The 14,532-nt window shown below is 40.8% G+C and overlaps 1 protein-coding gene across 2 annotated transcripts in view; it reads right to left on the reverse strand.

Annotated features, from left to right (window-relative positions):
- Positions 1 to 957: 957 nt before the first annotated feature.
- The window catches only part of NR5A2 (nuclear receptor subfamily 5, group A, member 2), a 123,673-nt gene continuing 110,098 nt past the window's right edge, over positions 958 to 14,532 (reverse strand). For both annotated transcript variants that reach the window (XM_012650475.1, XM_012650476.1), the window contains exon 7: positions 958 to 2,622. In XM_012650475.1, coding sequence (XP_012505929.1) covers positions 2,375 to 2,622 — 248 coding nt within the window. In that variant the 3' untranslated portion in view covers positions 958 to 2,374. The remainder of the gene's footprint in view (positions 2,623 to 14,532) is intronic.

The following is a 14,532-nucleotide window of genomic DNA, read 5'->3' on the forward strand; positions in this document are numbered from 1 at the left end:
CCCACGTTACACACGTATGATGGAACCGTTTCACTAACTATCGGCAACACCGTTCCTCATCGCTTGTCTTCTAGCCGTCTTGGCTTTTAACCGGGGCGGGAATGCTGCTGCCAATCTCTGTAATGCTCTGGGTGTGAGCTCTGATCAGCGATTCTTCGTTGTCTTTCGAGCCATGAAAATAACACAGGGGACTGAGATTCCGCAAGAGTCGACGCCCAGCTTAGCTAATGTGTACCCTTCATGTGGACGAGTATTAGAGGTGATTAACAAAAATAATAAAATAATCCTTTTTGTACACACAGAAGTAATAACTAATATCTTTGGTATACAACTTACAATGCTTGGGAAACAAAACCAGGTAAGACTCCACCTTTCACTTGAAAACAGAGGAAGCTACAAGTCACATATTTTACAATAGATATTAAATAAACTACAGTCAGAATTAAGAAGATTTACAGACATTTAATCAAGTGAATGATTTTAATTCGTTAAGACCCTTCTATGTCCCTGAACTATGTTCCACTAACTTGAAGACATGCTACAGTAAACACATATATTTGGTTTCTTCGGTCTTGGCTATATCTTTTACAAAGGTGAAACCAAGGAACAATAAATTAGCATCATAATTGTCTACAGTTGAAACTATGATATACAATATAAATAAACTATTTAAAAGCCAGAAATATTTATGAAAAAATTAAGGGACTAGGAGATACTCTTATTTTTTACAGTTTCTACAAGTGATTGTGCCGCCGATAATCTCAAAAAAATTAAAGTCTAAATGAGATTTCCGTTTTTGATTTTAGTGTCTCACGACATACAATGATTAAGTACTGTTAAAAAATAATTACCAATCAGAAAAATAACATTAAGGGAATTACTGCTTTTGCTATTTTGTAATATCACGGTTCCCCCCTCCCCACCCCAGGACCTAAAGAATGTAAACACTATATTTTATTTGACTTTGAAGTATTAATACTTTATTTTAAACAAATGTTGATCCACATCTGCACAGCTACCTTCTAGAGTTGTGAAATAAGGCAAGACTTTCATACCTGTGGCGTTGCATGTTAATAATACTGATAGAGTCGTTTGGAGAATTTGTTTGCAATTCTTTGTCCTCCAAAATTTGTTCTACAGCAGACTTTGGTCTATGACTTAGAAAGGTCAGTATCACTCTCTTCCTTTTCCCTTCGGGGAAGAACTGAATTACTTTAACGTTTTTTCCAGGCCATATGTAAAAATCACCGTTTACATCCCAAGTTTAGGGGATGTCTAATTACAGCAAGAATGAACCTTGAGTCAATCAATTCATTAGCGCATCCCTTCTTTTCCTTTTGCACGGTTTAACATGCTTGGATTTTGTTTTCAACTGTTCAGAACTGTGGCTATCTGACATCCCAGCAAAATAGGCTTAATGTTTTATTTTTAAACGAACTACAAACCTGGATGGTTAAAAGACTGATGTATCCTAATAAGCCGTTCTGCTAGAAATGTTTATGGAATCCAAAAATGCCAAAGCCACACTTCAGCAACAGCAGCAGAAATAAGGTCTGACTTGCTTTAGCTACGGAGCATTTGCTTTGAAAGTCTGTAGTCATTTCCCTTTATACAGATTAATGCTTGTGTAAGACAGAAGAGGGACACTGCCTGCTTTTTTTCTTTTTTAACCTTATGAACACGTGACAAAACAAACTTCAGAACGTACTTAAAATGGCAAGCTAACATAGTAATAGACTGTTCTTATTAGCTGTTTGCAGGTCTAAGACACAGACGTTGAAAATTAGGCTTTTCACGATTCGGTGGAGCTACTATGGGTGCGGCTGAGCACAGGTCTCCAGCACAGATTTCGCGATCGGGGCAGAAGGTGCGGAGGAAGAGGGAGGGGCTGCTGCAGGTACAGCTGATGCCTTCTCGAGAATTGTTTCAGTTCAGCTTCACATGGAGGAATTCTGTAAGCTTAGCTCCCCCAGTGTTTAAGCCCAATTAACAACACAGATCAGTTCCTAAATTTCTTCATAGCGGAGATCAGTTTAAATACACGAGAACTGTTGTGTCCATTTTTATTCTGGTAATAGTGTTGGTGTCCATCTATGAGTTCGGTCCACTCCGTTACAATGTCTTTCATGTGGAATCCTTTGGGGATGTGAAGCCTTTGATTCACAGTTTGCAGTACAAATACCCTGATACATCATTTATTTGCCATTAAGTATTTGATTATTATGCCGTTTTAAATTCAATATCCTTAAACCAAGTTTCTTAATTAGTGATGCTCGGAGCAGTTCAGTGTACTTTTTTTCTTCCTGTTCTTCCCCTCCCCGCCCCCCGCAAAGTCTCTTTTTGTGTTGAAAGCAGAGCTCCTGGGGGCTGTGGCTTATGCTCGTTTCGCGTGCAGCATTTCGATGAGAAGGTTGTTATAGGGCACGTCTCCGTTCAGGTGCTTGTAGTAGAGGTATTCTTCAGCCTGCATGCTGATGGCCCGGATTTCGGGTAGTCGAAGCAGCAGCTGCCCAAATTTCTCTGTTTGCTGCGGGTAGTTGCACATGGTGTAGTCCAACAGGGCGGCGTTGACTTGTTCCTGCACACCTTCTACCAGCTGGAAGTTCTCAAGGTTTTTGACATCTGCATTAAAAAAAAAAGCAACAATATGTCAATGGCATTTTACTTCCTGTTTACTAAAGCAGTGTGTTCCATGAATGGATGCCTTTTCCTTTTGACATAAAGCATACTTTACATGCTGCTGAATATTCGGCAAGCCCCACTCGCCAAGCTTCCTGGGAAAACGATCACAAAAGAGATTTAGAAGAATGTCTTGTTGAAATTCTGCGTGTACCTCAAATCAATTAGACACCAATGGATTTTGAGCAAGGTCAACTCTTTTCATAGCTTGCAAAAGGAAAGGTTTGAGGATTCCTAAAGTAGAGGGATCATAATATATTGCTAGCAAATGAGTCCCTGGAGAAAGACCTATCTTAACCCAGTATATTACACAATTCATATAATTCTGTATTAATTTTTCTGACCCAAGGTGAAATCTGTGTCCAGGGTATGATGTAGTTAATTCTAATAAAAAGTGACAGGGTTCTTGTTTCTGTTTGACATTTTCTAAATGATTCTGAAAGCCTTTGACTTGTCTAGCCTATGCTAATGAACCATCTGGTACACTCCAGTGACTGCCAACGGAATCTGCGCTGCTGGGAACTCTCTAAAATATATATCTCGGTGACTAATGATCTTTATCAAATGAAAGCCTGTCCTTTAGGCAGAATACAGGCCAGGATGGTCGGTGCCCTTTAACCTGAATGGCGTTTCTGAAGTCTGACACTTCGTGTTCTTTTTTCTTCTAGTCCTGGGTCACTCCTATAAAGACGACTCCTATAAAGACGACGAACGCCGGCATCTCGCTCCCCCTAACTCCTGGTGATCATCCAGCTGTTCTAAGACATCTGCCCTAGAGGGTCCTTATAAATACTGAATGAGAGAGAAACACGGAATCAGAAAAGACAGACTGACGTACAAATACGCCCAGAGACAATGGTAGGTTAGAATTTCTCTTCTGGGGTTTATTTATGTTAACTGTACAACTTTTATACAGTATCCATATAGAAGCCTCTGGAAAAAATATACAGATGTGTATTTGCATACACCCGTGCTCAGAAAATAAACAGATACAGCCACCCTCCCCTCTATTTTCTAATTGGACAAAAATAAATAGAGAAACCACATAGTAAAAAGGCTAAACTCAGTTAATGGTTACCATGGTAACTCAGAGCCAACATTTTCAGCACTATGTACCGTTTCACATAAAATACACACGTGTGTGTCCATTTTGTTATTTCTAAATGGTTTTACAAGACTGCCATATATTTCCTGCTGAAATGTGTTCAGGATGATTTCAGTGTTTACATTTGGGCCCTAAGTTTGCCTTAAATATGCCTCCCTTTTGTGTCCCCAAGTCTCTGACCCAAATTGAAAACAGTGAGGAATGAGTACCAAAATGGATATGTAGTGTGAGAGTTGGATGCTACATCTATTTCAAAATGAGATGGGAGACTCAAAAAATATTTGATTATTTATTGATGAATCTTACAAACAGTACTCTGTTAGGAGCCGTGCGTCTTCTCATGGCATTTAAATTGGCAGCCAATTTGATGTCCTCTGGATATTTTTTATACAAGTGGTACTTTACAGTAAATAAGGCATTTTCCACCTATGTTATTTAAAATATTTTAAAATGATTTTAAATTACTTAAAATATTTATGACTATGAATCCAGAGTTGCACTTTGTTCACGTTTTATAGTTTTGAACTATCAGAAAAACATGTGATAGGTTGTAACTTGGTACACAATAGAAAAATCCACATCACTGTTGTGTGCTAATGATTTAAACATAGCTATAAAAAATTTGGAGTATTATTTTATGCTACAGTGAGAGATACACAGTGAGAAAAGCCAACAGTAGTCATAGAGATTAATGGGGAGGATATGTAGAAATATGCATAGCCTAAAATGTAAGATAAATGAAAAATAGTCTCTTTAGAAAGTTGTTTTTGAAGCTTTCTTTTTTTGATAAATGTATTTTTGGGGAACTAGTTTTAACATTGTGATAAATTATGCCACTCTGTTAAGAAAAGTTCTGGTTTACCCACTTAGGATTGGAGGATCATTTAAAATCTCGAGCTCAGCATTCCCTGGATAATTTCTAGGAATCCTGGTCCCAAGTTGGAAAAGGTGGGCCATTTTCCTTTTGGCACGAAAAGATACAGATTTCCTGTACTATGGCCAAATACACAATTTTTCTCAAAAAACTCATCAGAATTGAATTTGCAAGACTAAGCTATTTTAATGAATTCATCACTAAATATAACAAAACTTACGCTGCTGATCGCCACAAAGATACTTATTTGCTGAATGTCTATTCTGTTTCTATGTCTGTACCTATGGTGACGGTTCTGATATTTAGGCTAAAAGTTTTAAAAAAGGGAAGACGTTTAGATTGAATTACTCTTATTTACTGACCATTTAGTTGCTGGATCATCGCACTACTGTCTGTCTCTGTCTATGTGACTGTTTATTTCTCTACATAGACTGCAAGCTCCTTGACGTGAGAATACACATCCGTCAAGGCATTCCCTGAAAACACACCAGATACTCTACTCTTGGCTTTACTTTGTTGGTGTATTTGCCTGAGATTGATATAATTGTGAAATGACATCTTATAAAGCCAATTACCTTTTTCTAATTAGAAACTTATTTCCAAATATTTGAGATCTATATAATAGATCTTTCCCTGAAATAAGATACTTTAAATGTAATAGTGTTTTCTATTCAAAACAATCCTGTGGTACATCCTTTCATGATCTCAATAATCAAGTCCTAATTTACATGTTTTGCAAACGACAATTTTCACTGGTCAGTTTTGTTTTAAAGGAAATATACCTACGCTTTCCCTGGGCTTGGAATCAGTCCCTGGCATCCTGGGACTCTTGGCCTGACGGGGTAGACCTTGGTTTTTGCACGATGGGCTCGTTCACAAGGATGTACAAGCACGGGAGAAGGTAAGTGTAAAAATGCAGATGATACCACACCCCTCAGAAGACTTGGAATTTTCTTTTTATGTGGTTCACTTGTGTTTATTTTTTTAGAAGAGTCAAAAAATGTGTTCCTGAAATACTCATGGAATTAGTTTATATGTGAATTCCATTTAAACAAATTTAAAATCTTAATCATTTTCTCTGGGAGGTCCCTCCATATAAAAATCAGCCTTATTCCACATTAAGTAAGGAGTAGCAGCTGGCATACTTGGGAGTCTTAGCTCATCTATAGTAGGAGGAGTTTGTAATACCAGGAATTCACAAATGAATTGATATTAAATTAATTAGAAAACAAAATCCAGACATATGATTATTTGTTCTGAGAACTCCAGAAATACATATTTTTGACATTTGCTGTTTGTTTCCCATATTAAACAGCTTTGCATCACATCTGGATTTTCACAAGCCTCCCCACCCCCAGCTGGAGGAACAGACATTGTTATGAGACTGAAATCCCCACCAGTTCTTCTGAGGCATTTTAAGCTGGATCTCAAAGTCCCCGGCATTTGGCACTCTGTGAGTTCCTTTGAAATTTATATAAGCTTCATTTTAATACAATTTCAAAACACTAGTTAATGAACCCTATCATTACAAATTCTGAGTTGGAAATTGTATGTAAACAGACAGAGTCATCCCAACCCTTTCTCTATAGCCTTTAAATTTTGATGACTGGCAAGAGCATTTTGTGCTTCTCCTCTTAGTATCAATCTCTTATCTATTCTGCTTTATTCACTCAGGGACTAATTACCAACTTTTTATATGAAGCAGAATTACGATAAGCTCACAGTGGGGTGCTCAGATTTTTTCCATCCTTATTGGAAAGTAAACCCTTAGGTCTTCTTGAATACATTACAGTGCTGACTTCCAGTCAGTCTCTGAAGATGCTTCTCTCTGCCTCCCTGGGAACTGCCACAGCAGTGCAGTGTGTAAACCTTCCTGTTCACATCTTCCCCGAGATGGGTGTGAGGCTTGAATGGAGTGTGTTGTGTTTTGCTGAAAGGATAATCATCTTTGTTAGTTTTCCACAAGTGGGAAAAAGAAGTACCATTTTGTACCTAGAGAATATTTTTCTCCTTGAGGCTTTTGGAGAGATGACAAATTGCCACACAATTTGTCCTCAGAAGGCCCTTTCCTTTGATAAACCAGAGAAGGAGAAAGAAAAATTTTCTGAAAAGGGCTACATTTGAATAATTTGCACAAATAATGTGGAGATTGTTCAATTGAAAAGAACTGACATGTTACTCTCCAAAGCTCATTTTAAAACGGGTTCAGGGCTGTTTGGGGTGGGAGGGCAGGAGACTTTTGGTGCTGATGCCTAAACTTAGACTCCGTCCCCAGTTTCCAGCAAAACCTGAAACTCAAGATTTCCAATTTGTCCCCATAAGTTCCCTAACAACATAGTTGTGTGTGTAGATGCTTATTAACCCAATAGCTGTTTTTTTTAACCAACTAGAACATGCAATTCGGTGCCTTCATATGCCAATTCGCAATGAGAAAATGCAACCCTTGGCAGGAGCTGTGTACAAAAAGCATATGTACCATTCATGTATACACAATGTGTGAATTCATTCACTCTGAGACCCCTGGACTAGATACAGAAATTTAAAAAAAGACTCTGTGTCAAGTAGCTCATTCGGTGTGATACACACAGTGGGTGCCACACAGGATGGCACCTGACAAAGAGGGACACCTGGGAAGTGGGAAAGATGCATCAGAGAGACGCAGAGAAGGAGAGCAGGCAGGATAGGCTGGGCCATGAGGTTTAAGACTGTGAAGGTGTTGCATGTCTGGATTTTATTCTGAAAGCAATGCAGAAGCACTGAGTGGTTTCAGCAAAGACGGAAACGGCCAGCTTCTGAGACAGAGAGAGGAGTTCTGTATGGCTTCCGGGTGTCTGTTACAGGAGAAAGGTGATGGCTGTCACTCAGGGAAAAGGAGGAAGAGCAATGGGGCACAGGAAAGACGTTCAGGCCTGGGTGGGAGGTCTCGGTGGGATTCTTATCCATGTGCAGGTGATGGGCGACACCCCAGCAGTCAGTGAAAATGGAGAACGTGCCTAGGGGTGGGATTCTGGAGAAGGCTAACTTGTAAGAAGCGTTACAGGTATTACGAAATTAAGACTCGAGGTTAAATGGCTTTCCCAAGATCTCATAGTTAGGAGGAGGGAGGCACAAACACTAACTGCTGTGCCAAGTATTTTTTTTTTACATGTTTTCTCATTTAATCCTCTTAAGAATTTTATGGGGAAGGTAGCATTAGTCCTATTCTCCAGATTAAAAAACTGAGGCTTACAGGGGTTCAGTAACTTATCCAGAGTTTTAATGCTAGTCAGAAGCAGATCTTGAATTTATGTAGAGGACTAAAGCCCTTAACTCACCCACCACAGGGCTTCTCTCTGGCAGGGCTGGAACTGAACCCTGTAAGGCTCGTAAGTTTACCATCTTAGAGCTTTTCCCCCATGTCCAAGCCTGTGAGTTTCTGCCACTTGCTGGAGTTGGAGAACGGGATGTGCTGGCTAATCTAACAGCTCCGTTTGTAAAATGTGAATGGTCTTTGATGATTTTGGAGTTTTAGCACCTTAAATGCCACAGATCATAATCATAAAGGACAGTCACGACTGAGCACAGCCTGGCGCTGGGCAATCCTCACCCCTTTCCACTTGCACCATACGGGTGCCAGGGCTGAGAAATAAGAGTTTCTCCACTTGTGCCTTTTTTTTGTTACTGTATACAGGGTTTAGGAAAGAAGGGTCCCACTGATCAAAAGCCATTTCGTTTGGTGGCCCAGTACCAGAGAGCACGGTGGTCTGACCGGGCCGTCACGGAGCCCTGTTGAGAAACAACTCTTATTTCTTAGGACTACTTAAAAGTAAAGTGATGCCTCAAATATGAATAAACTTTTTAAAAATGTACAAGTATTACATACTTCACAAGGCATTATTTTTCTTATAATTTTACCAATAAAATTTTGGAGATTACATTTGCTCCCAGTCCACGGCTGGAAGGTGATCTTCCCAAACAGCAATCTGATCACTTTCCCCACCATGAAGTTTCATGGCCAAAACAATCTTTATCTCAAAGAACATTTAAAAAACATGACCAAATCTTAAGTTTCAGTTAAAGACTCTGGCTTCAAAATTCATAAAACAGAACACAATTTCCCCAAGGTAGACATGGCACTCTGCACAAAATGCCACTCATCTAGTGTCTAGCATCTAGTGTCTAGCATGATGCCCAGCAAAGCCAGGGCTCAGGAGCTACTGCTGCATAAAGAACATCACCTGCCCTTTTGTGCTCAAAATACACAATCCCGAGAGGCAGAAGAGTTCTTTCCCAATGGAAAAGAACAGCCTCACTAATGAAATGCCTTAATTTCTTGTCTTAGTGCTGTCTCTGTCTGAGTGTGAGGTCACCGAGATCGTGGGCATGCCACTACGCTGGGAATAGCAAGGGCTGGACGTGAAGAGCTCTGTTGGCATCCACAGCCCTAATATCCTGCATCTGTGTGATCACGAATCAGAGTTTTGCAAGGAAGACACTGATTCTCATTGTTAGCAAACAGGCACAAGCATTGCTCTACATTAATCCATCACCTGCTTAACTGTATGGTACTTCAATTCCTCAAGATTGAATTAGGAATTCTTTCAAACTTTGCTTAGTATACAGCTGATTCAGCACAGCGTGCCATAGGAAAATGGCAACTGAATTCATGTACACCCCACCTCTTTCACAAGGAGCAATGTGGCTTCTGGACGTACAAAAGCAAAGCTTGTAGGAATTTCAAGGCCAGCTCCTACGTGCTACAACACGGCAGACATCTTTGCTGTGAGGACATAGAATACAAATGGCATCACTTAAATACTTCAACTGAGACAATATTTCATGCATTTATATACATTTCCTTTCAGAATAAAGCAGTAACCCCCTATCACAGTCTAACCCTGAGAGCCCAGCTCTTTGCCTCACTCACTCCTGCCTGGATGCACTGGTCTGTCTTGCTGCTGCTTCAATACACCAAGCTTGTTTCTGCCTCAGGATCTTTGCTGTCTTCTCATTCTGGATGGTTCTTCCCTACTGTGTAGGACTTACTCCCTCACTTTACTTTAGTCACCTTCTCAATGAAGCCTTTGCTGACTACCCTTTCTAAAGTGTAGTCACTCCCAAATTACTCTGTCCCCTCTCCCACCATTATTCACAACAGCCAAAAGGTGGAAGCAACCTGTGTCCATCAGTGGATGGATGAATAAAGAAATAAAATGTGATGTATACGTGCAATGGAATATACCGTTTCTGCCTTAAAAAGAAGGGAAATTCTGACACCTGCTACTGTGGATGAATCTTGAAGACATTATGCTAAGTGAGATAAGCCAGTCGCAAACACTCATGATTCCAATTACACGAGGTACCTAGAATTGTCAAATTCGCAGAGTGCTCGTTGCCAGGGAGGGGGAATAGGGGGTGCTGTTTAATGGGTACAGGGTTTCAGTTTTGCAAGATAAAAAGAATTTGGGAGATTGGTTGTAAACAGTGTAAATGAACTTAACCAATTTTAAACATACAGTTTAATAGTGTTAAGAAGAAAATGTATGTCCATACAAAACCCTGCATATAGATGTTAATGGCAGATTAATTAATAATTACCTAAACTAATTTAGGAAGCAACTAAGCTGTCCTTTAGTAGGTGAAAGGATAAATAAACTGTGGTACATCCAGACAGTGGAATATTATTCAACGCTAAAAAGAAATGAGCAAAACATGGAGGAACCTTAAACGTGCATTGCTCAATGAAAGAAGCCAGCTTGAAAAGGCCCTATAGTGTATGATTCCAACTGTAGGACGTTCTGGAAAAGACAACGGAGACGACAGAAAGGTCAGAGGTTGCCAGTGCCTGAGTGGAGGGAAGGAGGAACAGGCAGATTCCAGGGCAGTGACTCTACACTGTAAGACACTACACAGGCGGACACACGTCATTGTGCATTTGTATCATACAAACCCAAGAGAGAACCCTAATACGCTGGATGGGAATGGTGGAAGCAGTGCCGTTTCAACGACTGTAACAAAGCGCCGCTCTGGTGGGAGAGGCCATGCACGTGTCCGGCAAGGACGTACAGGAAATCTCTATACCACATGCTCAATTTTGCTGTGAACCTAAAACTGCTCTAAAAAATAAGATTGCCTCGTAAAATAAAAACCTATGTAAAAAATGGTTAAGATGGTAAGTTTTATGTTGTATTTTACCAAAATTAATTTTTTTAAATGTAATGGGCACCTGTGAGTCCACTACCCATCTGAGAATCCAGCACCTTTTAGGCTGGGTGTCCCTCCCATGAATGAATGTCTGATGCCCCAGAGATGGCCATGATCTAGAATCTTGTATTTCCTCTCTCCTTGTATGACTAAACTACACATTCTCACTATTGCTCATTTTTGATGGACCTTCCATTACACGTATATTTATCTAATCAACTTTTACAACTGCCTGTCACCCCCACTAGAATGAAAGCGACAACGGCAGAGAGCTGGTCTCATTTGCAGCCGTCTCCCCAGCACAAGAAGATGCTCAATAAATATGTAAACAAGTTCCTTGATTTGGCCCTAAATTTGCCCTAAACCAAAATCTTTTTGTTTTCTTTTTTCTCTTTTTGCCTTTGGCATGCTGCTATCCTTCCATACCAAATTCATGGCAGATTTTATTTTTGTTTCATGTAGAACTGTTTTATAGCAGAAAGCACAAACTCCATAATGTATTATACTTTCTTGGGAAACAGGTTCAGATAGGACTTTGACTATAGTGCCAAGCCTGCCGGATTCTCTCGACTGCTTTGGACTTTTCTGTGTGTAGAACACTTTAGTTGACAACGTCCGACACCTTCCCGCTCGCTCAGCGACCCGTGCTGACGGCTGCACAGCTTTACTACGTGTTCCGCATACAACTGCTCACTGGGCATCTCTGCCCACACGGCTAGGGGGCATCTCAGACTCACGGTGTCTGCAACTTAGCTCAGTCTCTCCGGTTTCCTAAACCCGCTCCTCCTGTCTGTCTTATACCAATTATTGCAACGAGATGGATCCATCCAGTTACCCAACGTCTACCGAGGAGCTCAAGCCAGAGACTCAGACTCATTCACCGCTCCTCCTGCTCGCCGCCTTTTCCTGTCCAGCCGAGTCCTGCCGCAGCTGCTTTCTAGTTATGTTCTGAATCTGTCCTTTGCCACCACCGGAACTAGCCTCTGCTACTCAACAGCCTCCTAACGCCTCTCGATTCCACCACTATCGACTCTGCCTCTGGTCCATCTTCCTCACTGCCGACAGGGCGCTGGCCCCTCTGTCTGCGACTTTCTTCCCCTAACCTTTATTTGGATAATTTCCACTAATCCCCTGGACCTCAGCGTAGACATCATTGGTTCCAGAAAGCCTCCGCGAACCCCTCCCTGCTGTGATTCCATAGCACGTTGCACCCGCCCGTCACACAGGGCTACACGGCAATGTCGCTGTCAATGGTGAGGACAGGGCTATGACCACCTGGTTGATTGTCACCCTCCCTGGCATAGCACAGTGGCCAAAGTGGGAACCCATCTCGCTTTTGTCAGATGAAAGACTGTATTTTCAATTTATTTCCTATGACCAGACTGCCCCCTTGCTTTTGTCTGGAAGAGCCTCCCGATACTTCCAATCGTGTCTTCCGGGTCAAGCTTTTCTTACCCTCTGGCTGCTGACTTTGCCTCGCCTCCTCTAGCAGGCCGCATCCTCTCAGAAGGCAGGGAGCTGTCCTACGCTGCAATTTCCCACACAGCACAAGTACAGCACCACACACGTAAAAGACGCCCAATGCGTGCATTATTGAACTTGCTAATGTGTATTAAGCTCCCATGAATATTAAGCACATGCAAATTAGTCCAATGAAAATATACTGAGCACTTTCTGTGTACCAATAACCCAGCTATTAGACTCTCAAGCACTTTTAAAGCCCCTCACCTCGTCAAATTCATAATCAATTCCAAATAAAATAGAACTCATCTCTTATAATTTTTCTCTAGAAAAAGTATAATTTGATTCAAAATTGAAGAAATTGAGTCGAATGAATAGAAGAAAAAACGTATGATATGTTTGCTGTTGTGACGTGGGAATCTGAATATTTTCAGGAAAACCTGTTTTGGGGCCATGTGCTGTCAGGGACCACATCGGCTGGCACAGAGCATTCTGTTTTCCCTCTGGGCGCAAATTTGAGATTTGTTTTCCAGAATTCTTAGGGATAAAAATGAGGCAGGAAGGCTACACTAAAGGGGTTTTAAGATCATGAAACAGATCATATATTTTATCAACCTCTGCATATCATATCAGAGTGCAACTACATTAAAATGCATGGAGAATGAAAGACAAAAATAAGGTCTCTGGCTGGGAATTGATTGAATATTTTGAGCCAGAAAACAGAATTTAAAGGGGTATAGGATAAAGCAATTTCCTGGTTTGTCCCTAAACTTCAAATAAAGTTGTGTTGTAAAATAGACTGAACCAGGGGTCAAATGCACACAGCTTTTGGTAGAGTAGGCAGCGCACAGCAGTTCAAACATGAGACTCAAAATTGCGGCTGCCCTGGCTGGTCTTGAAAGTCATAGTCCTTATCCTGCTATAAAGACCATCTGCTCCCAAAGAATATGAAACATCCACATTCATAAAAAGCAGCCTTTCCTCAGAGAAAACTCTTCACTCCAATTTTTGTAGTCACGTCCTGTTTTGGAGCCATAAGTTTGTATTTGATTTCCATTCAGAAACTTTTGTGGTTTTTGCAAAATTTTCTTATTCTCTTAGAATAAGATATGAGGTTCAGTTTGTTCAGGTGGCAGGTCAGGACTATGAATAAACCAACGTTATCATATGAAAGAGAATTAAACAGGCAGATCCAAGTGGGGATATATTAAGCCAAATTTAAGCTCCAGTTGTTGAATTTAGCCCGTACTAGATGTCTGGTTTGCCTCGGGATAAATTCAGCTTTCCAGCTAATCGAATGAGGAAAACTGCCTCAGGTATGATAAAATTTACAAGAGAGCACTGTGGAACAGTTCTTGTTAAAAATATTAGCTTAAAGGCATTCTTATCGTCTTTGGGATGAAGACTGTATTTGCATTTAATTATTTGATTTCAAATTTTTATGAACTTGGATCAAATATTAGCTTAGCCAATTAAAATATTATTTTGTGTGAGTGTGGCTAAGAGCCCAGTTTAGCTCAACTTTCTCAGCTTTGGTAGGACTCTACGAATTTCTTACTGACTTTCTGAGAGATTATTTCTAAGAGAAAAAACAGGTAACATTTGAGAATATAAGTGTACATTTAGTAGGCAAGGCGCTATACTCAGAATAAATAGTTGACTTGAAACATGTCTCTACATTATAGCTTTAGTCAAGATGAGAAAAGATGTAGTCTTCTAGATATTTCTACCCATACAATCAATACTCCTTCATAATTCAGCATTTTAAAGAAATCCTTTTCAACTACTCTCGTTAGTCCGTGGGCCACGGTGCAGTTCGGATCTCCAGGGCCAGCGTCCTCTTTCTAGGCTGTGTCCCCACAGCACGCTGGTTGGGGGCTGTGGTTTTCTATCCTCCGGGGCCTAGAGAGCGGTGAGGGATCCTGCCCATGCAGGAAACGGATGCGGATGAGGAGGGAGGAGGGTGCCTTGGAGAAAAGAAGTTTACATGAGGAGAAGGAGCCCTGGAACACTCTTAAAAAAAACTTTTCAAAATGGAGCCAGGTGCAGTGGCTCACACCTGTCATCCAGCACTTTGGGGGACTGAGACAGAAGGATCTCACTTGAGGCCAGGAGTCTGAGACTAGCCTGGGCAACATAGCGAGACTCCATCTCTACAAAAAAAAAGAAAGAAAAGAAAAACTAGCCAGGTATGGTGGCTCCCACCTGTAGTGCCAGCTACGCAGGAGGC

Source organism: Propithecus coquereli, unplaced genomic scaffold, assembly GCF_000956105.1.
Source record: "Propithecus coquereli isolate 6110/MARCELLA unplaced genomic scaffold, Pcoq_1.0 Scaffold328, whole genome shotgun sequence".
In the NCBI taxonomy this organism is placed as follows: Eukaryota; Metazoa; Chordata; class Mammalia; order Primates; family Indriidae; genus Propithecus; species Propithecus coquereli.